At 34.7% G+C, this 19192-nt stretch overlaps 1 protein-coding gene across 3 annotated transcripts in view; it reads left to right on the forward strand.

Moving 5' to 3' along the window:
• Positions 1 to 235: 235 nt before the first annotated feature.
• The window catches only part of rc3h1a (ring finger and CCCH-type domains 1a), a 48907-nt gene continuing 29950 nt past the window's right edge, over positions 236 to 19192 (forward strand). Inside the window, exons 1-4 of one of the 3 annotated variants that reach the window (XM_005161719.6) lie at positions 236 to 339; positions 6585 to 7018; positions 12492 to 12612; positions 14979 to 15218. In XM_005161719.6, the coding sequence (XP_005161776.1) occupies positions 6788 to 7018; positions 12492 to 12612; positions 14979 to 15218 (592 nt within the window). In that variant the 5' untranslated portion in view covers positions 236 to 339; positions 6585 to 6787. 3 annotated transcript variants of the gene reach the window in all.

Raw genomic sequence — 19192 nt, forward strand, 5'->3', positions numbered from 1 at the left:
TGTTTAGACAACACACCCCTCCTCTCCAAAGTTTCCTTTTTTTCACTAAATATTTAAAAATGCAAATTAAAGACAAATTTCGTTTCAAAACCTTTATATGCTTGTTGGCCGTTGTTCAGTTAAAATAACTAGTCCTCTCCAGTGTTGTCTTGGTAGGTTTCGAGATTTGTAAATCTATTAAGGACACTATCATGATATGTGGATGATCTCCGGTTGCGCAATAGTGGACTTCTTTCACTCGAGCTCTGAGACTGAAGTCAGTCAGTCCAAAGAAACTTTCGTTACAGCAGCAGGCGATGCTCGCCCTTCTTCTGTGAAGATTGAGCTGAACCAAATAATGTGAGTACACCATTTACTGCTTAAGTTACATAATGTACGGTTTTTGCCCCTTTGGGGTCTGTTTTTATATAAATACATTTTATAAATGATGAACAATGAGAATGATCATTAGCTTAGGAATGTCACGGAATAGCTTGAATCACATTAAAAAACACAAAAACTGACATTTCTGCAGGAATTATTTGTAAAAACCGACTAAAGTACGTAAACTATAACAAATGAGCTTTGTAAGCGTTACCTAAGATGCACCAACCGGCGTAGCATAAATGCTAACTCTCACGAGCGCATTATTTTATACAAATATACTTTATTTTCGGTTAGTCTTACGTTTGTAGTCATTTAAAACGATGTGGTTAACTAAATATTGTAACAAACGCCAAGGAATTCACGATACGATCGTTTTAACTTCAGAAATAAGCCGAACGCTACGAGCTTTGTTTTGTTAGCACACCGGCTAACCTAGCTGTTTAATATTCAAATTTCAGATCGGTTCAAACGGCCAAAAATGAGCATTTAAATCATCCTAAATTTTAAACAGCAGTATTTGCGCGTAGAAAACATCTCACGCTGATGGGTATGTATTAGAAATGTGTATTTTCTTATGTATTAGTTTGTGTATTTGAATTGGCAGTTCGTTAACCAGTTAGCATACTAGCATAACATAATGACAAACTAAGGTTTTAAATAAGTGTTTTTGTTATAATTGAGTGTCATTTTGCTATAAGAATGAACTGGTATGAAATAATGTGTGTATATTTGGGTTTTAAGTGACCATTTAGTTACATTTCAGATAGATCCAGTTTTAGTCAAAAGGCTTTGTCTCTCTTTCCTGTCCTGAAGGCTTAGTTGTTGTGCAAAATATTACACACAAATCACGTTTTCTCAAGAAGTCTTTGACAAACAGTTTTTTCTGAGATTCAGTTAATAATAATTTATTTCCCCAATTTAATTTGGCAGCGAAATCACACTCGATTGTGGTGATCACACGTGCTTATTGTTTCTTTTTGGCACAGAAATCAAATAGGATGTGGTTTTAGATAGTTAATGTTAAATCACTTTCAGTTGTTTAATTACACTCCTGTTAATCAAGTTATGTTTTAAAGATTAGTTAACCTGCTATAGGGAGTTTCCAGTTGACAAGAACAAGACATAAGTCTCAACAAGCTTTGAACTGAGGTGATTTTTTTTCCATGACTGCACTGGCATCTGCACATATTCCTCGTTTTGAATAACATAAGTGAGTGTCTGACATGTTAATGAGCTTCTCATGCATATTAAATACATATTCTTTTAAGTTTGTCTCATCAAGTTGACAAGCAGGTATTCGAGTCATGATTACACTGCAGTTTCTGCATCAGTTCCTTGTATGAAGACAATAGTCATTTCAGTTTTATATATATTATGTACACATGTATAAATATTAAAGAACAGATTAAATGTAGAAGAATTTAAACATGTTTATTATATATATATATATATATATATATATATATATATATATATATATATTTGTTAATATTTTAAATATATGTAACGTAAAAAGTGTTTGCATTTCTGTATAAAACCTACTTGACACTTTTATAACTAAATAAGCCTTAGTTAAACAAAATATAAAAATATATAATGTTTATATATATATATATATATATATATATATATATATATATATATATATATATATATATATATATATATATTATAACTAATATATTCCCAATTTATGTACTATATACATTTAGTTTACATATATATGTATGTCTATATGCATGTATACACATTTCTAGATATAATATTTGCATTAATTAATAAATATATTTAATATAACATTTACAAGAAAGCACTATTTATATAAACTGTGTATTTCTACATAATAAATAAAACATTTTATAAATAAATCAACATCCACATTTAGTAACCCCACGCTACAGAGGTTCCCCTTTTGTTTCTCGCCCACCAAACTTAATTATAGTTACTGGGAAATCCTGGTACAATTGTATTTGTAACCGAAAGAAAATGAGTGGGCGTGCCAGGGTAAAACGGTGCTTTTGATGGCTGACAAAAGGAAGTACCTTAGTCGCGTGGATGGCTGCTCAAGATAACAGCATGTTAAAAATATACATGCACTTGTTAGGTACGTAAGATGTTGTTTTATAGATTACTTTATTTATATATATATATATACATATATATATATATATATATAGGGATATAGGGGCTGTGGGATTTGGAAAAAAATAAAAAATTTTGACACATATTGCAATTTGATTTGCCATTTTAACTTTGTAGTCAAGCTTCAGCTCAATATTCTGTAATCCGTAGCAACATTTTTGTGACAGCTCTTTAAAATTACCTGTTTTTGTGTGGACTCTGTTACTTTAAAACCCAAAATATTCCAATATTACCAATGTCCTGTTTTTTTTATATATATATATATATATATATATATATATTAATTTGACTATTAATGCTTCTGAAGCAGCAGACGCCAGTATCCCAATTGTCCGTGCTTTCCTGTTTTTTTCATAAATTTTTTTTATTGTGGGTGTTCCACATAGTTCAATTGTGCAATTCTGATTGGGTGCTCACTCAATTGGCTATTAAGACTATCACAAACAGACTGCAGTCATGCATTTGCCATAGCCAGGGGAAATTAAATAATACATACATATTTCATATTACAGCATCTTGCAATTTAGCTAATGGAAATGTTTCAAATTGTGATTCGATTTCGATTAATCTTATATATAAAAATGTTTTATATTTTGTTATATTTATTTCACAGAGTATTTAATGCAAAGAATTTTTAAACTATTTAAATATCATCTTTAAGCAAATACATCTACAAGATATAGGAAAATAGGTGGTGTAATCCTCAGAACAATAAATGCAGGGTTGTTATGTAATCCAGTTATGTTGTAATTTTACTATTGAGGTTCTGTGACTGTTGTATGGTTGCTGTATGGTAAAAAGTATAAGGCTAATATCTGATTTAAATTTAAAAAAATGAAGTAAATTATTAATCTGATATTTTGGGTGGTTTTTTGTGCATTTGGGCGGGTTTTGGACAGCTTTAGGGCTGGAAAAAGTCAGCTATATCTGGCAGCACTGGCTGTTTTCTCTATATGTGAAAGTAAATGAAGGTTTTATTCATATCTGTAAGTTTTTTTTTTTTATATAGGGGGAAATCATCATCCATAGATTTGCTTGATTATATGCCACTTTTCTGGAAAAATAGATTTTACACTCTTTTTTTCCCCTGCATATTCATAAGGAAGCAGATGATTGATAGTATCTCGTCACTTTATTCTCATTTTCCCGAATGTCATCGCAGCATGAACTCATCTCCGTGTGATAGAAACCGTGATCTTTGTCATGAAACATGTTCCTGTTCCCTATAGGTTTGAATTCCTGCCTTCGTGCACCTAATACACTTTCTGATGAGTCACAGCACAGGAAAAACAACCCTGATTTACACTTTAACGCTTCCTTGTTAAGTCTCCCTTTGGATCGGGTGAAGACTGGCCACTTTACTCATTATTAGTCACTTAAAAATCCCCTGGCTTTTGTGTTGTTTTGCTTATATAGTGGCTATATTAGGCAGCCTTAAGGTATGGCATGCAGACTAAGCTGTAATAAATGATGAGTCAGGTTATTGCTGCTGTTCTGGACTTCCCAGGACTCAATGTTTTCCTCAGCTCATGTTGTCAGGCTGAAGCCAGAAGGTTTGAAAGCGATGTTAGCCTAAATATCCTGTCTGGTTGGATGTTCTTTGATGTTTAAATGAACCTGCTGTTCTCGGGTCGGTGATAAAGAATGGCTGAGATGACGAAAAGGAAAGAATCTGACTTGAGTCATTTGTTGTTGTTTTTTGCTGTAGTACTTGTTACTTTCAGTTTGATTTTGTGTGGTTGTCCAAGAGAAGAATCAATTAAATGAAAAGCATGTTAGTAGACCTTTATGAACTTCTCATCAGATTAGTTGTTGTTTTTAAATGGAATATTTTGGTTTTCTGACGCTTTTAATTTTTTAGGAAATGAGCAGAAGTGGAATAAAAAAAATATTTCTAAATGAATCATTTAAAATTGATGGTGTTATTCTGATTCAGCTCGTCACACTTGCATGAAGTATATTTGCAGTTTGTTCTGTGGATTTAACTTAATAGCTTTTGAGTTTTTCGTTATTTTATTTTTTACATTATTATTACTGTTTTAGTATTTCTATGTCATTTATTTTGAAAGAAAGGTGCATTACTTTTGAGGAATATTTGGTTATATTCTAGTCATTAACATGTTATTTTATCCTGTTATTAATTTTGTTAGTACAACTGCTTTGTATTCAAAATAGTTTTGCATCAATAGTAGGGCTGCACGAATCTGGCTAAAATGAGAATGATGTTTTTTTGCTTAAATAAATAACGATTTTCTGATGATTCTGTAAAATAAAGCTTAATATGAGGCTACTATTATTGTTATTTCTCTAATAAACATTAAAACAACACAAATAATATTTGGCCTATAGGTTGCTACATTTTTAGTAGACCTGGAATGCTGGGTTTGAGTAGACTTTAAATTTGTCCTGGTTGTTAATTCACAGTTGAGTGATGACATCAGAATGCAACTATTCATAATTCTGAAGTTAAATTATTATGTTTGAGACATTCTTGTCATTTGTCATTTGCAACATTAGTAGACCATTTTTTTTACTGATAAAATGAGACATTTGTCATTATCAGCATCAACTCTTGCATTATATTGAATATTATATAGGCTAGAGTAGTTATACTGACACTTAACATTTACTTTCATGCACAACCCTTGTGTTCAGTATGAAAGAAAAACATCAAATGCTTGACGTAATCATAACTCTAAAACGGGATATGATTGTTTAAATGATGTGCGCACTTTTCAGTTTCACTTTTCACTGCCGAGTGCAAATCATGTCATAGCCGCTGTTATTTTGAATTCAGTTTGCAACAAACTGAACGTTATTTACAACTTTGTTAGATGTTATTCAAAGCCTATGCTGGTTCTGTTCACTCAAGTAGACATCATTGGTGGGCATGCACGTGTCCTCTCGGTAGTAAACAGTGCGTCAGGTCACGTGTGATTTCGCTGCCGCGAATACGTCATAACATTATGACAGAAATGACATTTAAGGTTGAATTATACCTTATAAGGAGGCCCACACAGAATCTGCGCGCGCAGAATTCCGCAGATTTTCCACAGAATTCCGCCGATTTTTGCAGATTTTTTAGCCCATCATTAATTCTGTTTATTTACTTGAGTAAATGTGTATTTATTCATTACACAAATTATTCTGAATTTATTCAGTTTTTATTCAGTAATTTATTACTTTTTATATCATATATTAAGGTTTTAGTTATGATACTCCACTGGATACTCCAAAAATAATTTTGCATAAATCCGCAGATTTTAACCAAAATTCTCTGCAGAAATATCAAAAAACGTCCGCAGATTCCGTCTGGCCCTGCTTATAAGTAGAGTATTTGTCACTTTTAACATCATTTGGAGGTATCCTTGTTGCTGAGCTATGTATATCTAACAATGTGAAGCCTTTGTGCTTCTCCCGAACTTGAAAATATAATTGACTGAATCGTAGAGATGCTGGATAAGGATCGTGTGGAGGGTCGAATCGAGATTGCGATCTCTTTTCGATTAGTCATGCAGCCCTAATAAATAGCTTAATCCTTTTTTGCTGTTGTTTTGATTGCCTTTAACAACAGACAGCAGTATAAAAATATGTTATGAGCTTTCATTTATTCATTAATTTTCCTTCAGCTTAGTGTCTTATTCAGAGGTCGCCACTGCGGAATGAACTACCAACTATTCCAGCATATGTTTTATGCAGTGGATGACCTTCCAGCCTCAACCCAGTACGAGGAAACACCCATGCACATACTCATACACTACGGCCGTTTTAGTTTATTCAATTCACCTATACCGTACTGTGGGGGACTTGAAGGAAACCCACATGAACACAGGGAGAACATGGAAACTCCACACAGAAATGCCAACTGGTCCAGCTGAGACTCGAACCCGTGACCTTCTTGGTGTGAGGTGACAGTGCTAACCACTGAGCACCTGTTCCTTCTTTATGAGCCTTGTGAACCTCAAAAAAAATGCAACAATTATTATAACGCATTGTATTCGGTGATCACAGAATCATCAAAAACGAAAGTAAAACATTGATGTTATTTCTAACATTTGTTGGTTTTTGTTTTTCAGGTTATGTTTTTCACACTATGTGCTGAACGCCCACAATGCCAGGAAATATTTAAGAACCGTTATCTTTGGAAGAGCTTTATCGGTTCCAGTGGAACCTTTAGGACTTACCGCCGTATCGTTTTACGCAAAACGCACATAGACACCAATGCAGCAATAAGAGAAGACCTTGGGGACCGGAGCATCACAGACCGCGCTTCGCTACAATGCCCGTTCAAGCTCCGCAATGGACAGAGTTTCTGTTGTGTCCCATCTGCACGCAAACCTTCGAGGAAAACCACCGCAAACCCATCAGCCTGGGCTGCGGACACACTGTCTGCAAAATGTGCCTGAACAAACTCCACCGCAAAGCCTGTCCGTTCGACCAGACCACCATCAGCACAGACATCGAGCAACTGCCCGTCAACACTGCGCTGCTGCAGCTCGTCAGTGGACAGGTGAGGCCAAAAGACCCTTATTATACTTACGACAGCTCTGATTTACTCTTCTTTAATACTTGTTCGCTTTAATGCCGGTCACACCAAACATGAAATTAAGAATTTGCAAGAGTAAATTGCAAACAAAGACAATGCAAATATGCGAATAGTACTGAATTATTATTGTGCAAATGACGGAACATATACAACACACCTGCCGTGAGTGCTCAATCATGTCTACCGCTTAAGTTTGAATAATTAAACTCACGCAAAACATTTGCAAGATGTTTGCAAAAACATTCTATGAGTAAACTAGAACAAGTGTCTGGTGGGAACTCAGTATTAGGGGCAAAGAGAAGTTGTAAATACCTGAGTAACAGAACAATAGCTGCATTTCTGCTACCCTTTAAATTGCGAATTTGCCTTACGCAAAATTGAAGAAACGCCTATGTATCACACTAAACAAATCTCACTTGCTTAAGCTTCTTTTCTTATAATTTGAAAACAATATTTAATGCTCCAATGGGAATCAGTTTTTGTATTTCTAGATCACCCGACATATATAGAAGTCATATAATTATTAACGTAGATCAATGTGTTTGGATATGAGCTTAGACGAAGTTCTGTATTAAGCTAATAAAAAAAAATCATTTTCGATTCTAGATGAGCAATTTCCTCAATTTATAAAGACCTTGAAACAGAATGATGCACTATATCCCCCAGAAAACAGCATATGTCACCATTCACAAGTATATACTTCTGCGTTGAGTGATCGGCTTGACCCATGGCGCCTGCCATTCACGTACGTGTGTATTTAAACTTCTGTGCGCTGTCTGTGTTGCTCTGCAATAACGTTTCCGAAACGCTAGATGGAAGTAGGTTATGTTATGCTCCTCTGTGATGTTTCTTTGCATGTGTTTTGTATTTTATGAACGCTACCTTAATGTACAAGTAGCTATTAATATTTTGGTAATAGCAATAAAAGCAATGACTGGAGTTATAATTTCATTTGAAATTACATACAATAAGAAAGCAGTTGTTTAAAATTTTTATAAATATTTAACAATTTAACTTTTTTTTTTTTTACTTTATTGATGCCCCCTTAATAAACAGAATTATTTTCTTTAAAAAAAAAAACATGGAGAAAAAAAAACTTTGGACCGGTAGCGTAAACTTTACCTGTGAAAATTAAACTTCTGCACCTTAAAAGTGTGGCCCCAAAACTTACGAATTTGCATGAATAATTTTTGCATTAATATTTTTGCTCTTGATTAAAATGTTTTGAATTTTGCCTACAAAAATGTGCACAAACGATAACTGTGAGGGGAAATTCATCGCAAAACTCCTGGTTGAAATGACCAGATTTTGCGTGAGGAAATTCACCAATCAACAGTAAACACGACCACACCATTATGCAAAGCTCGACATTAAAACCCAACAATTAATGAATTTGCATACATAACATTAACATAAACATAAAGGAAATGTGCAAGGGAAACTTTATGCAAAACACCCAATCATGCTGATTTACTAACTCACGCCTGCAAACATATGTAGAACAGAGTAATGCACCTTTACGTGCACTGCTGCTACGTGCAAGCTCAGTCAACTTGGTTCACTCTGTACTGGACGTGTTTATTTTTATCGACTTTGTTTTCCTTGTAGAGATAAAGTCAAAGCTCCCACCCTCGCCTAAATCTAAACTGTTGAACAGAGAGGACGAGGAAGTAAAACTGCAGTGGTTCCTTGTCAGTCTAACAATGATCCTTTTTACTTTCCAAATCACCTTGATAACAATCAAAACATGAGGCAGAGCACCAAATATCCAGACTGCACTTCTCATGCACACAGTATATCACTTGTACACTAGGCAAAGTGCATTTATCAATGTTTACCACATCATTTATGAATCAAACGGACGAGCTGAACATCTCAAGTTCAACATGGATAGGAGGAGCTCAGGTTTCTAAAGAACAGCTTGCGGACGTTCCAGTCTGGTTGGATTTCAGCCCTGATGTGACATACCGAAGCGTGTGATTGCATGACAGGAGGCAGTAAAACGCATCGCTTTCTCGCACATTTACAGCCAACAGAGAACCAGGAAGTTGAATCAACGTCTGCTAGCCATTCCCAGCGCTGTCTGTGAAAGTACTTCTCCATTCTGCTCGCTTTATGATGAGTATGACTGTCGCAACTGTTTCATAATCATCTGGCCGGGATTATTTTAGATTTCCACAGTCATCGTTGAGCATCGCATTCAAACAAGGAAATTTGAGCACACACTAAAATGTCACTTTCACACTTGCATAACTGTAGATATTTTGAGCCTTTGAATGATGTAGATGACACGCTGCAAATTCGAAATTAGCAACTTGTTTAAAAGCAAACTTAAACTGGAAATGTCTACATTGAAATGAGGAATTGCCAGAGATTTTTATATTTATACTTGAGGTTAGATGGGTTCTAAAAATGGCAGTGTTGTTTGATAGGCTTACATGATAACTCTTTAAGCTTTTAAGATCTATTTTGGTCATTAATTAGCATTTTCTGGCCCCATAATTGTCTACTTTTGAAAACCAGGTTGAATTGGACGTGTTTAACGCCATACCATTTAGGGATGCTCCGTTTGATTGGCCAGAGATAGGCTGATAATCCCATTTCATGACTTGATCGGTACTTGTCAATCTGGCCAATTTTATGAACCAGTAGCAATTCTTTGTTTACGCTCTTTGACTTTTGGTAAGTTACGGCTCTCTCCCTTTGTTCAGCTGCACGGCAATAGGAAGTTACTTTAAGCAGCCTGGGGTTACAATATTCTGCCTTTGTTTTACTGTCATACTATCATAAATAGGCTAGCAATCTGCTAAATATAAAGCACTGCAAACAAGCAAAGGCTATAAATTGTGAGCGAAAATATCTTTGCATGATCGCACATAAAATCAGTAGAGTTCGCAGTTACAACCGTTTCCTACCTTTTCTAGTTACTCTGTAAACTCCACTGCAATTAATGTCGACAGAGATGTTTAATCCACAAGAATACTGATCATTATTCCAACCTGCTGTGTTCATATCGCTCCTGTGGTTCTTTAGGCTAGACTGGATTATTTTTGTGAATTTTTTTTTGTGTTTTTATTTTTTAATGAATTGTGAGTCGATTTATTGACATAAATAGAACCGTTGCTTTGTTACTGAATAAATGTCTTAAGACAGTGCCTTACCACCACTTACTGGCGGTTTTAGCTAATACATGGATAACTTAATTTTTGCTGTAGTTGTGTATTTATATTTTTATTTGAAACATTATTCATTAAAAAAAATAATTCTTAAAGGAATTCAACTGAATTTTTTATATAAATTGCAAATATTGTGACTTAATCGGACAAGTGACTGCAGTTTAAGAGGAAGAGAGAATGCAAAAAGACATTAAAGGAGTAAGCCACTCTAAGAAAAAGTTTAGGAATCGCTGATATACTGTCTAGTAACTACGTCATACCTATGATATTGAAAATTAACTCAAAATCAATGCAACAGTAGTGTAATATATTACAATACAAAGACTAAAATATCGTAATGCTGATAAATTTACAGAAAATTACAGAAACAAATTGTATATTATCTATTACATTTTGGTTGTAATTTACAAATGCAACTGAAGCACAGGATAGCAATAAGTAAATGGCTGTAAGTAACTGCTAATCATCCTAAATAAATAGCATAATTACTAGACACTACAGGTGTTGCTGTTTTTTTTTTTGTAATTGTTGTGCAGCAATATTGATCATGTGGACGTTATTGCTTTTTGTTTTGGCATAACTTTTCACTTTTTGGATACAATACTTAAGCAGAGGACAGTAAATTCAAAAAAAGGGTCAACGGTCAAGTTTGAGCTCAATATTTTTTTATTATTGACCTATCTAGAACTAATTTGTCTGGGCAACAACAAAAATCTTTTAAGTAATTTTGATTAATTCAACACTAGCGAGTTAAGGTCTTTTGCCTTTGTAGGGCATCCTTGGTGCAAATCGGGTGAGTGATACATCCAACTGTATGGCTTCTCCCGGAAGCTGTCCGGAGCTGCGATCATAGAACTGCTATCAAGAGTTGGAGATGAGCAAATATTTTAATGGCCTTGTCTGTATTTAGGTCTTTTTACATACAAGAACAGAAAGTTCTGTTTTTTCAAATTAATCCTACACTACAAACTTGTATAAATTGCTTTGTTAGTCTTTTTTTTTATTTTTATTATTATTAATTATTATTATTTTTTTTACATTTTATCTTTTATTTTCTGTAAATCTGCATCTGACCATCACAAGTCCACACTAAATGGTTATAGGAAACATATTTAAGGGATTATATGCAACATCCTTCATTTATATTCTTAGGTATGGAAAAATCTCCACTTAAGTATCAAACTTTGAGGGACATGTGCTTTATGTATTGTAAAACTTGAAGCATCAGAATCATTACTTGGTATCGGCCGATCACCATCACAAGGAATTGGTACTTGGTATCAGCTGCAAAAATCCTGATCGGAGCATCCCTAGCTCAAATCTAATTAAATTGTTCAAATAGGAAATAAATTACTGGACCAAATACTACTTAAAATCCCCTTAAATCTCAATGAATTGACTAATAAATGTAAAGAATTCAGTTTAATTTCACTCATTACCATTTTTAAAGTCAAAACATAGACATTCATTATTTTTAACTTAAGTAAACTTTCGAAGTAATTTTTTTTTGTCATTAATGATTACATGAATTAATTTCTTTTTGTCAAATAAGTTTTTTTATTTGGTCATTGAAAAACTTACAATGATCACAGATTCCAGCATTTCGTTACAATACATTGCTTTGGGGAGAAGAATTCCCCATATGAATTAATTTCTTAATACATTATATTGTATGTACATTATTTCATCAGAATGTGGGATTGTCTTGATAAATAAAATTTTGAAATCGGATAATTCGGTAAAACACAGTTACATAGCAAAATATGCAATTACTCTGCTTTTCTCTATTTATACCATGTATTGTTATGAACGCTCATTTTTTTGAGCGTTTGCAATTTTCTTCATAAATGTAACCTTTTTTTGTTGAAAAATATAATTATTCTGTAAAATAATAAAACATAACTGTTTAAAATTGTATAACAAAAACAGTTACTTTTGCAGTTGCTTTAAGTAACTACTCACTTTGTAACTCGATACATCCTACACTGGTTGCTAAGCTTAGCCATGTACCAGCTCTTTGAGAGTTCAGAACAGTTCAAAATCATGGTTGAAACAGTGGTTCCTCTCAGTTTGCTTGATGGTGAGTCACATGTTGTTCTGCACGAATGGCTCAGCGTGATGCAGTCTGTGGGTGTGACTGTTTTGCATTTAGAGGAATGCTGACAGACCCATCAAAAGCTGTCCAGTTATGTGACGAATGTCTATGTCTTTAATGTGCTAACAGACACATGTTGTGTTTCTGTTCTTCTTCTCTGCTCCAGGTACCCAAAGCTCCTCCCGTGACGTTACTGACAGCTGCAGAGGACGTCAAACACTATGAGGAGTCACGCACGTGTGTGGAGGATCTGGCGCTCTATCTCAAACCCCTCAGCAACACCAGAGGTCACTGCTCCTTTATAGATTTGTCTATTTGTTTTTGTATTGTTTGTTTTGATGAACTGTATATGTATTTTTATTGTTTTAAAATTCAAAATGAAATCAAAAATTACAAGGTTTATTTTGCGCACATTGTTAGTTTTAAAGCGATCAATTAATCCACGAATCTACTGATAAAAAATACAAATGAATGGCAGACCTTCTATGATGTCAGTTTAATGGCGTTAACCGGTAGTTTGGAAGTAAAGGATCAGAGGAGCGCAAAAATTAAATGAGACCCCTACAAAATATTACATTTAAATTTGAAAGGAGTGACTTCAGATTCACTTGGACTTTAACTTACACCTTGTGGTTTTTAAGTGATTCATCCTAAGCACATTCATATATCATTAAGTCTATTAGGATGTCAATTGAAATGCAAGGCAAAAAGAAGCAGAACCAATTTAATTCATTATTATTATTATTATTACCACTACTACTTTTATTATTATTATTATGCTACGTTTAGTTTGTTTTGTAATATTTTTATGATATCTGCATTTTGTATTCCTATTTACATGCACTTTTTAATGTTTATTTATGGTACATATCTGTTTCTGCCATATATGTGGACATATACAGTTGAAGCCAGAATTATTTTAGCCTCCCTTTCAATTTTCTTTTCTTTTTAAAATATTTTCTAAATTATGTTTAACAGAGCAAGGACATTTTCACAGTGTGTCTGATAATATTTTTTCGTCTGGAGAAAGTCTTACTTGTTTTATTTCAGCTAGAATAAAAGCAGTTTTTAATTTTTTTAAAACACTATTTTAAGGACAGAATTATTAGCCCCTTTAGGCTATATTTTTTTTTCGATTTTTCTACAGAAAAAACAATCGTTATACAATTACTTGCCTAATTACCCTAACCTGTCTAGTTTACCGAGTTAACCTAGTTAAGCCTTTAATTGTCACTTTAAGCGGTAAAGTGTCTTGAAAAATGTCTAGTCAAATATTATTTACTGTCATCATGGCAAAGATAAAATAAATCAGTCATTAGAAATGAGTTATTAAAACTAATATGTTTAGAAATGTGTTGCAAAAAAAATCTTCTCTCCATTAAACAGAAAATGGAGACAAAAAATAAACAGGAGGGCTAATAATTCTGACTTCAACTTATATGATTCTGGCATGTATGTGGACATATAGATTTCTGACATATATGGGACATATATGTTTCTGCCATAGATGTGGACATGTGTTTTGCACATGGGACATTTATTTTTCTGACAAATAGAACATATGTGTTTTACATATATGGAACATACATGTTTCTGACATATATGTGGACATATGTTTCTGAAATATAAGGGTCATATATGATTCTGACATGTATGTTTATGGCATACATGTGGACGTATATCTCTGAAATATTTGGGACATTTATTTGTTATACACATAAGGATTGTATACCTTTCTGGCATATATGTGGAAATAGATGTTTTTGACATATATAGGACATACATTATGTGTTTTATACATAAATGTGCCATGTATGTTTCTTGCATATTTGTGGACATATATGTTTCTGACATATATGGGACATATACATTTCTGGGATATACATAGACAAGTTTTTGACATAGGGGACATAAATGTGGTTGCTATACATGTAGGGGACATGTATGTTCATGACATATATGAGACCTATATGTTTCTGACATATATGTGGACCTATATTTCTTACATATATGAGACATGTATGTTTCTGACAAATATGGGACATACATGTGCTATACATTTGGGGGTACATATATGTTTTTGGTGTCTTTGAGACACATGTGCTTTACATATATGCACATATGATTCTGACATGTATGGCACATGTGTGTTTCTCGCATATTTGTGGACCTATATCTTTCTGACATATATGGGACATATATGTTGCTGACATGAGACCTATATGTTTCTGGCATATGTATGGACAAAGACGTGTGTTATGTATTTATTATTTTTTGATTGTTGTTATTTTGTTTGGATATTTAAAAATTCACTGTTTTATAGATGCTTTGTTTTTACATTTAAAACATTAATAATAATTCATTGTAAACATTCATAGCAAAGCAAAAATTATATAAAAAAATGCTTTTTAGAAATGAATTTGTTTGTTTATTTTCATTTAATTTAGAAACCTAAAAGGTAATCCAGTGTAGGCACAATCTTTCCTCATAAGTTTTGTTTTTAATATTTTTTTTTGTGCTATCTATTCATATTACTTAGTTTTTGCAATTACTAAAATTGTTTGCATCCTTAACCATTCACCATGCTAGTCATCCTTCACATTGTTCAGCAATGAGTGAAAGACTCTGTTGACTCTTGTTTATGTGTGTGCAGGTGCAGGTCTGAATGGCGCAGCTCAGAGTGTCCTCAGCAGGCCCATGCAGAGGAAGCTGGTGACGCTGGTGCACTGCCAGCTGGTGGAAGAGGAGGGCCGCATCCGGGCCATGAGGGCAGCCCGTTCCCTGGGCGAACGCACAGTCACAGAGCTCATTCTCCAGCATCAGAACCCCCAGCAGCTCTCCTCCAACCTATGGGCCGCCGTCAGAGCCAGAGGCTGCCAGTTTCTTGGCCCTGGTAAAATTTTACCACCTGACCCTTTTACCAAAATATAAAATAGTTCTATATTGTTACCAGGCTGTGTATATGGAGTTTTAACTTGAAATACTCCTCAGATGTTTTTATTTAATCCATCTTTTTCCCCTCATGACTGGTAGAATTGCCAAAAATATCAACTTAAAATATCAACCAATCTGTACAGACATTTAAAAAACGTCAATTTCCTTCTAACATTTGAACACGTTCTTAAACAATGCTGATTTCCCCCCATTACTTAAAAATGCATGGAGTCGAATGCTAAATTGTGCTAAAAATGCTAAAGAAAAACATTTTCTTAAGAACCTTGCTGTCATTTAAAGATTTAACAAGACTTTAATAATAATAATAATAATCATCATAATATCAGTTGAATCATTTTATAAAATGACAGTGAAAGTAAACTCATAATGATTGTTTAAAAGGGCGCTTTTTCCAAGATGATGTATTTCTATATTCTTTTGTACTCTTTATAAACTTACATTAGGAGGTTTATTGATTTTCATTTTGAGCTATATCAGCTAACATAACTTTCTTGTGCTTAGCTGGTGGGTTACATTTTATTGCTTTTATTTGAGCTTTACACTGAGCGAGTTTTTTCACATGGTGTTAATATTCACAGTACCTAGTAACAAATGTCTTTTGAGTCGTTAAAAAAGCCCTGAAACAACAACAATAAATTTAAGACAAGAAGCTTACTCGACCAGACTAGACAAGATTGGGTTCATGAGAACGAGATAAGATTTTTATACTTTTTTTAGGAATCCGCAATGATTAAATATATGAATGGAAAATAGTCTTTTGTTTAACTAAAAATATCACAAAAGACAAAACAATTTACAGGGTTCATACTGTCATGAATAACCTAAAAAAGTCATGGAATTTTGACATGGCATTTTCAAGGCCTGCAAAAGTTTTGGAAAAACTGAAAAACCCACCAAGTTTTGGAAAAGTAATGGAAATTAGTTTAACAAGTATCTGAATGCTTAAATATAGGTTAGTTGTCTTTACTTCTTTTCTGTCCATGGTCAAACACATGCTGTCACATTATTAGTGCTGTGTGAACATTGTCTAAATAAATTTTACATAGATATAAAGATTAATTTAAAGAGCCCATATTATACATGAAATACGGTCATATTTTGGTTGTAAGGGTCTCCAACAACAGTCTAATAAGCATGCAAGGTCAAAAAAACACTTTCATGGTCTTATAATCTGCATTTATTTTTACCTAATTATCCAAGCGACTCTCATATGAATCGTCCAGTGATTAATTTGTTCCCAAATCCCCCCTCCACACGAAGCTAATCTGCGCTGATTGGACCAATGTCAGTCTGTTGCGATTGGTCGACACTGACTGCCTTATGCGACAGACAGAGTGAAATGCCCATCAGCTAATCTTAATTCAAATCCAATCCTGTCTCCAATCTTAAGTTCTAAATCCACCTTCTTGCTCAATCATAACATTACAAGTCACGAGACAACTTATCACCTCGACCAGAAATATCATTGTGATTTAGTCTTGTGAGATCTCGTAGCCAGAGATCTCGTCACACCCATAGTTAAATTCCAATATAATATTAGTAACAGTTCCTACCACGTGCTTGTTTTTTAACAAATTACCAACACCAAGTTATCCTTCCCACTTCCCACTGTGAGAAATGCATGGTGAATCTGTAAGAACCCTGCCTTGAGAACCCTGAATTAGAGGTCTGCACCCGACCAGATTTCTGCAGCGCACAAAATAAATTTCCGAATAAATCGCAGGAGCGGTCGGTAACGGGTTTAATTTGGGACGGGAGCGGGCTGTCTAGCAATATCGCGGATATTGCTATGCGAATGAGAGAGAGAGAAAGAGAGAGAGAAAGAAAGAGAGAGAGAAAGAGAGAGATTTGCTTGTGTTTGTGTGTATGTTAGTGCGCGCACGAATGAGAGAGAGAGAGCTTTCCCAGATAGCAAAATACACTCGGGCCAGTTCCGGCTAGATTCTCGCCTGCCAGAGACTTACCACTCAGCCCGGCTCCGGCTGTCGGACTCCGGATGTTTGTGGACTCGCTGCCCGATTCCGGCCCGAATCAATCAGGCCAGATGCGGCGGCCGTAAGCGAGCCGACGCTACCACATCCGTGCCGGAATCGGCCCGAGAGTAATGTGCGCTGCGGCCCGGAGCTGGCGCGACTCAGTATTTATATACCTTTATATAAAACCTTTTGGTTTTACATTGGTTCTTGATACATGGTATTACAAGCCTTTGAGTTGATATAAAAGCAAACGCCTGTGTGTCTGCTTGGTGCTTGTGTGTGTGAGAGAGAGAGAGAGAAGTTGAGAGAGAGAGAGAGAGATTTGTCTGTGTGTGTGTGCTTGGTGCTGTGTGTGTGTGTTTATTTATACAGACAGCTTGGCTGTCTGGACTGTATAGCTGGGGGATTTTCGGTTTTGTTCTCCCCCGCTCTTTAGCGGGATCGGGTGCGGCGGGCAGAAATTGGGGCGGGTCAGGCAGCGGGACAATAAATTCTTAATTTAAGCGGGGGCGGTCGGGTTCGGGCTAAAACCTGGCGGGAGCGGGATTCAAAATTTAGTCCCACGCAGATCTCTACCCTGAATGATGCTGTCTTGGCAGGTGTCCATGTGCTGTGGTGTTCTTTTTATTCTGTAGAGTGCAACATTTCTCCAAGTTCTTCCCTGCTTGCTGCCATGTTTTTTGTGTGTTTCTATTGTAAAGCAAGGAGAACTACAGAAGCACACAGGGGAGTGTCCCATGTGTTTCATTCAAACAAATTGATATAAACTTTACATTCATTTTGATTAATAAATTCAATTTATCGACCATCCTTACATGATGTTCAGCGGTGAAAAGTGGCAAAACGACAGCCAATCACAATCATATCTGTTGAGCAGGTGAACACATTGACCAATCAGAGTTTAAGAAGCTCAAACATTAGTGGGAAATTAACTTTTTTAGCATTTCAGTACCGATTGGTACCAAAGTAGTTACTTTTGATAACCCCTGACATCCGATTTTGGGAAAAAATCACTTCAAATAAAAAGGGTGCGCTACAAATAGACATGGGCCGGTATAAGTTTCTGACAGTATGATAACCGTGACGGTTTCACAATATCATAGTATTTTGATTACTGCTCTAAAATGAGTTCTTTTTAAATGTCTGGATAAAAAACAATTTTTTCCCCCTTTGAAAATTTTTATTTTATTTTTTGAAAGGTTTATGAAATTTTGGAGCAGTGAACATGACAGGCTCAATAATGAAAATGACTGATTGACTTCTGCTGTCTTCATTAGTTTCAAAAACACAGATTTTTTTACAGTTTAATAATCCTATAAAAGTAAATAAATAATAAATCTTACACATACTTTAGAAACAGTATTACAGAAAGTTTTGGTCGGTTTTAAAACCTTGACTTTTTACCAAACCACGGTATACTTTGAAAATGGTTATCATCCCATCCCCAGCTATAGATAATCCTAATATATAAAGAGAACTGATCGAAAGCTACATTTGACCTTGTGCTTTATTTTTATCCCAAAAAAGAAAGGAACAACGTTATGCTTGGTATTTTGACGTGTCATTAGTATGACAGCCATCTGTGGCCAAAGCTCTCTTGAGTTCACTGTGTTTTTCCTCCAGATTATTTTCTCGTTATATTCTCTACAGTACAGTAATATTAAATATGCCATATAGTCTGTTGTGTTGCACAAATGCTCGCCTCAGTTCTTGGGGTTATTCATGGTACGCTGATAGTAATATCGTAATTCTAAATAGTTTTTACCTTAATACTGGATGGATGAACTGGGAAGAGAAGATTGACACTTCACTGATTGTTTATAGTTCAATGGAATTTACTCTCATTATTCAAAACATTCCACTGTCATCTTTACAGAAAACATGCCCTGTTTAAAAGTCGCTCATCTGATTATCATGTGCATAATAAATGCATGTT

This window comes from Danio rerio, chromosome 22 (genome assembly GCF_049306965.1).
Source record: "Danio rerio strain Tuebingen ecotype United States chromosome 22, GRCz12tu, whole genome shotgun sequence".
In the NCBI taxonomy this organism is placed as follows: domain Eukaryota; kingdom Metazoa; phylum Chordata; class Actinopteri; order Cypriniformes; family Danionidae; genus Danio; species Danio rerio.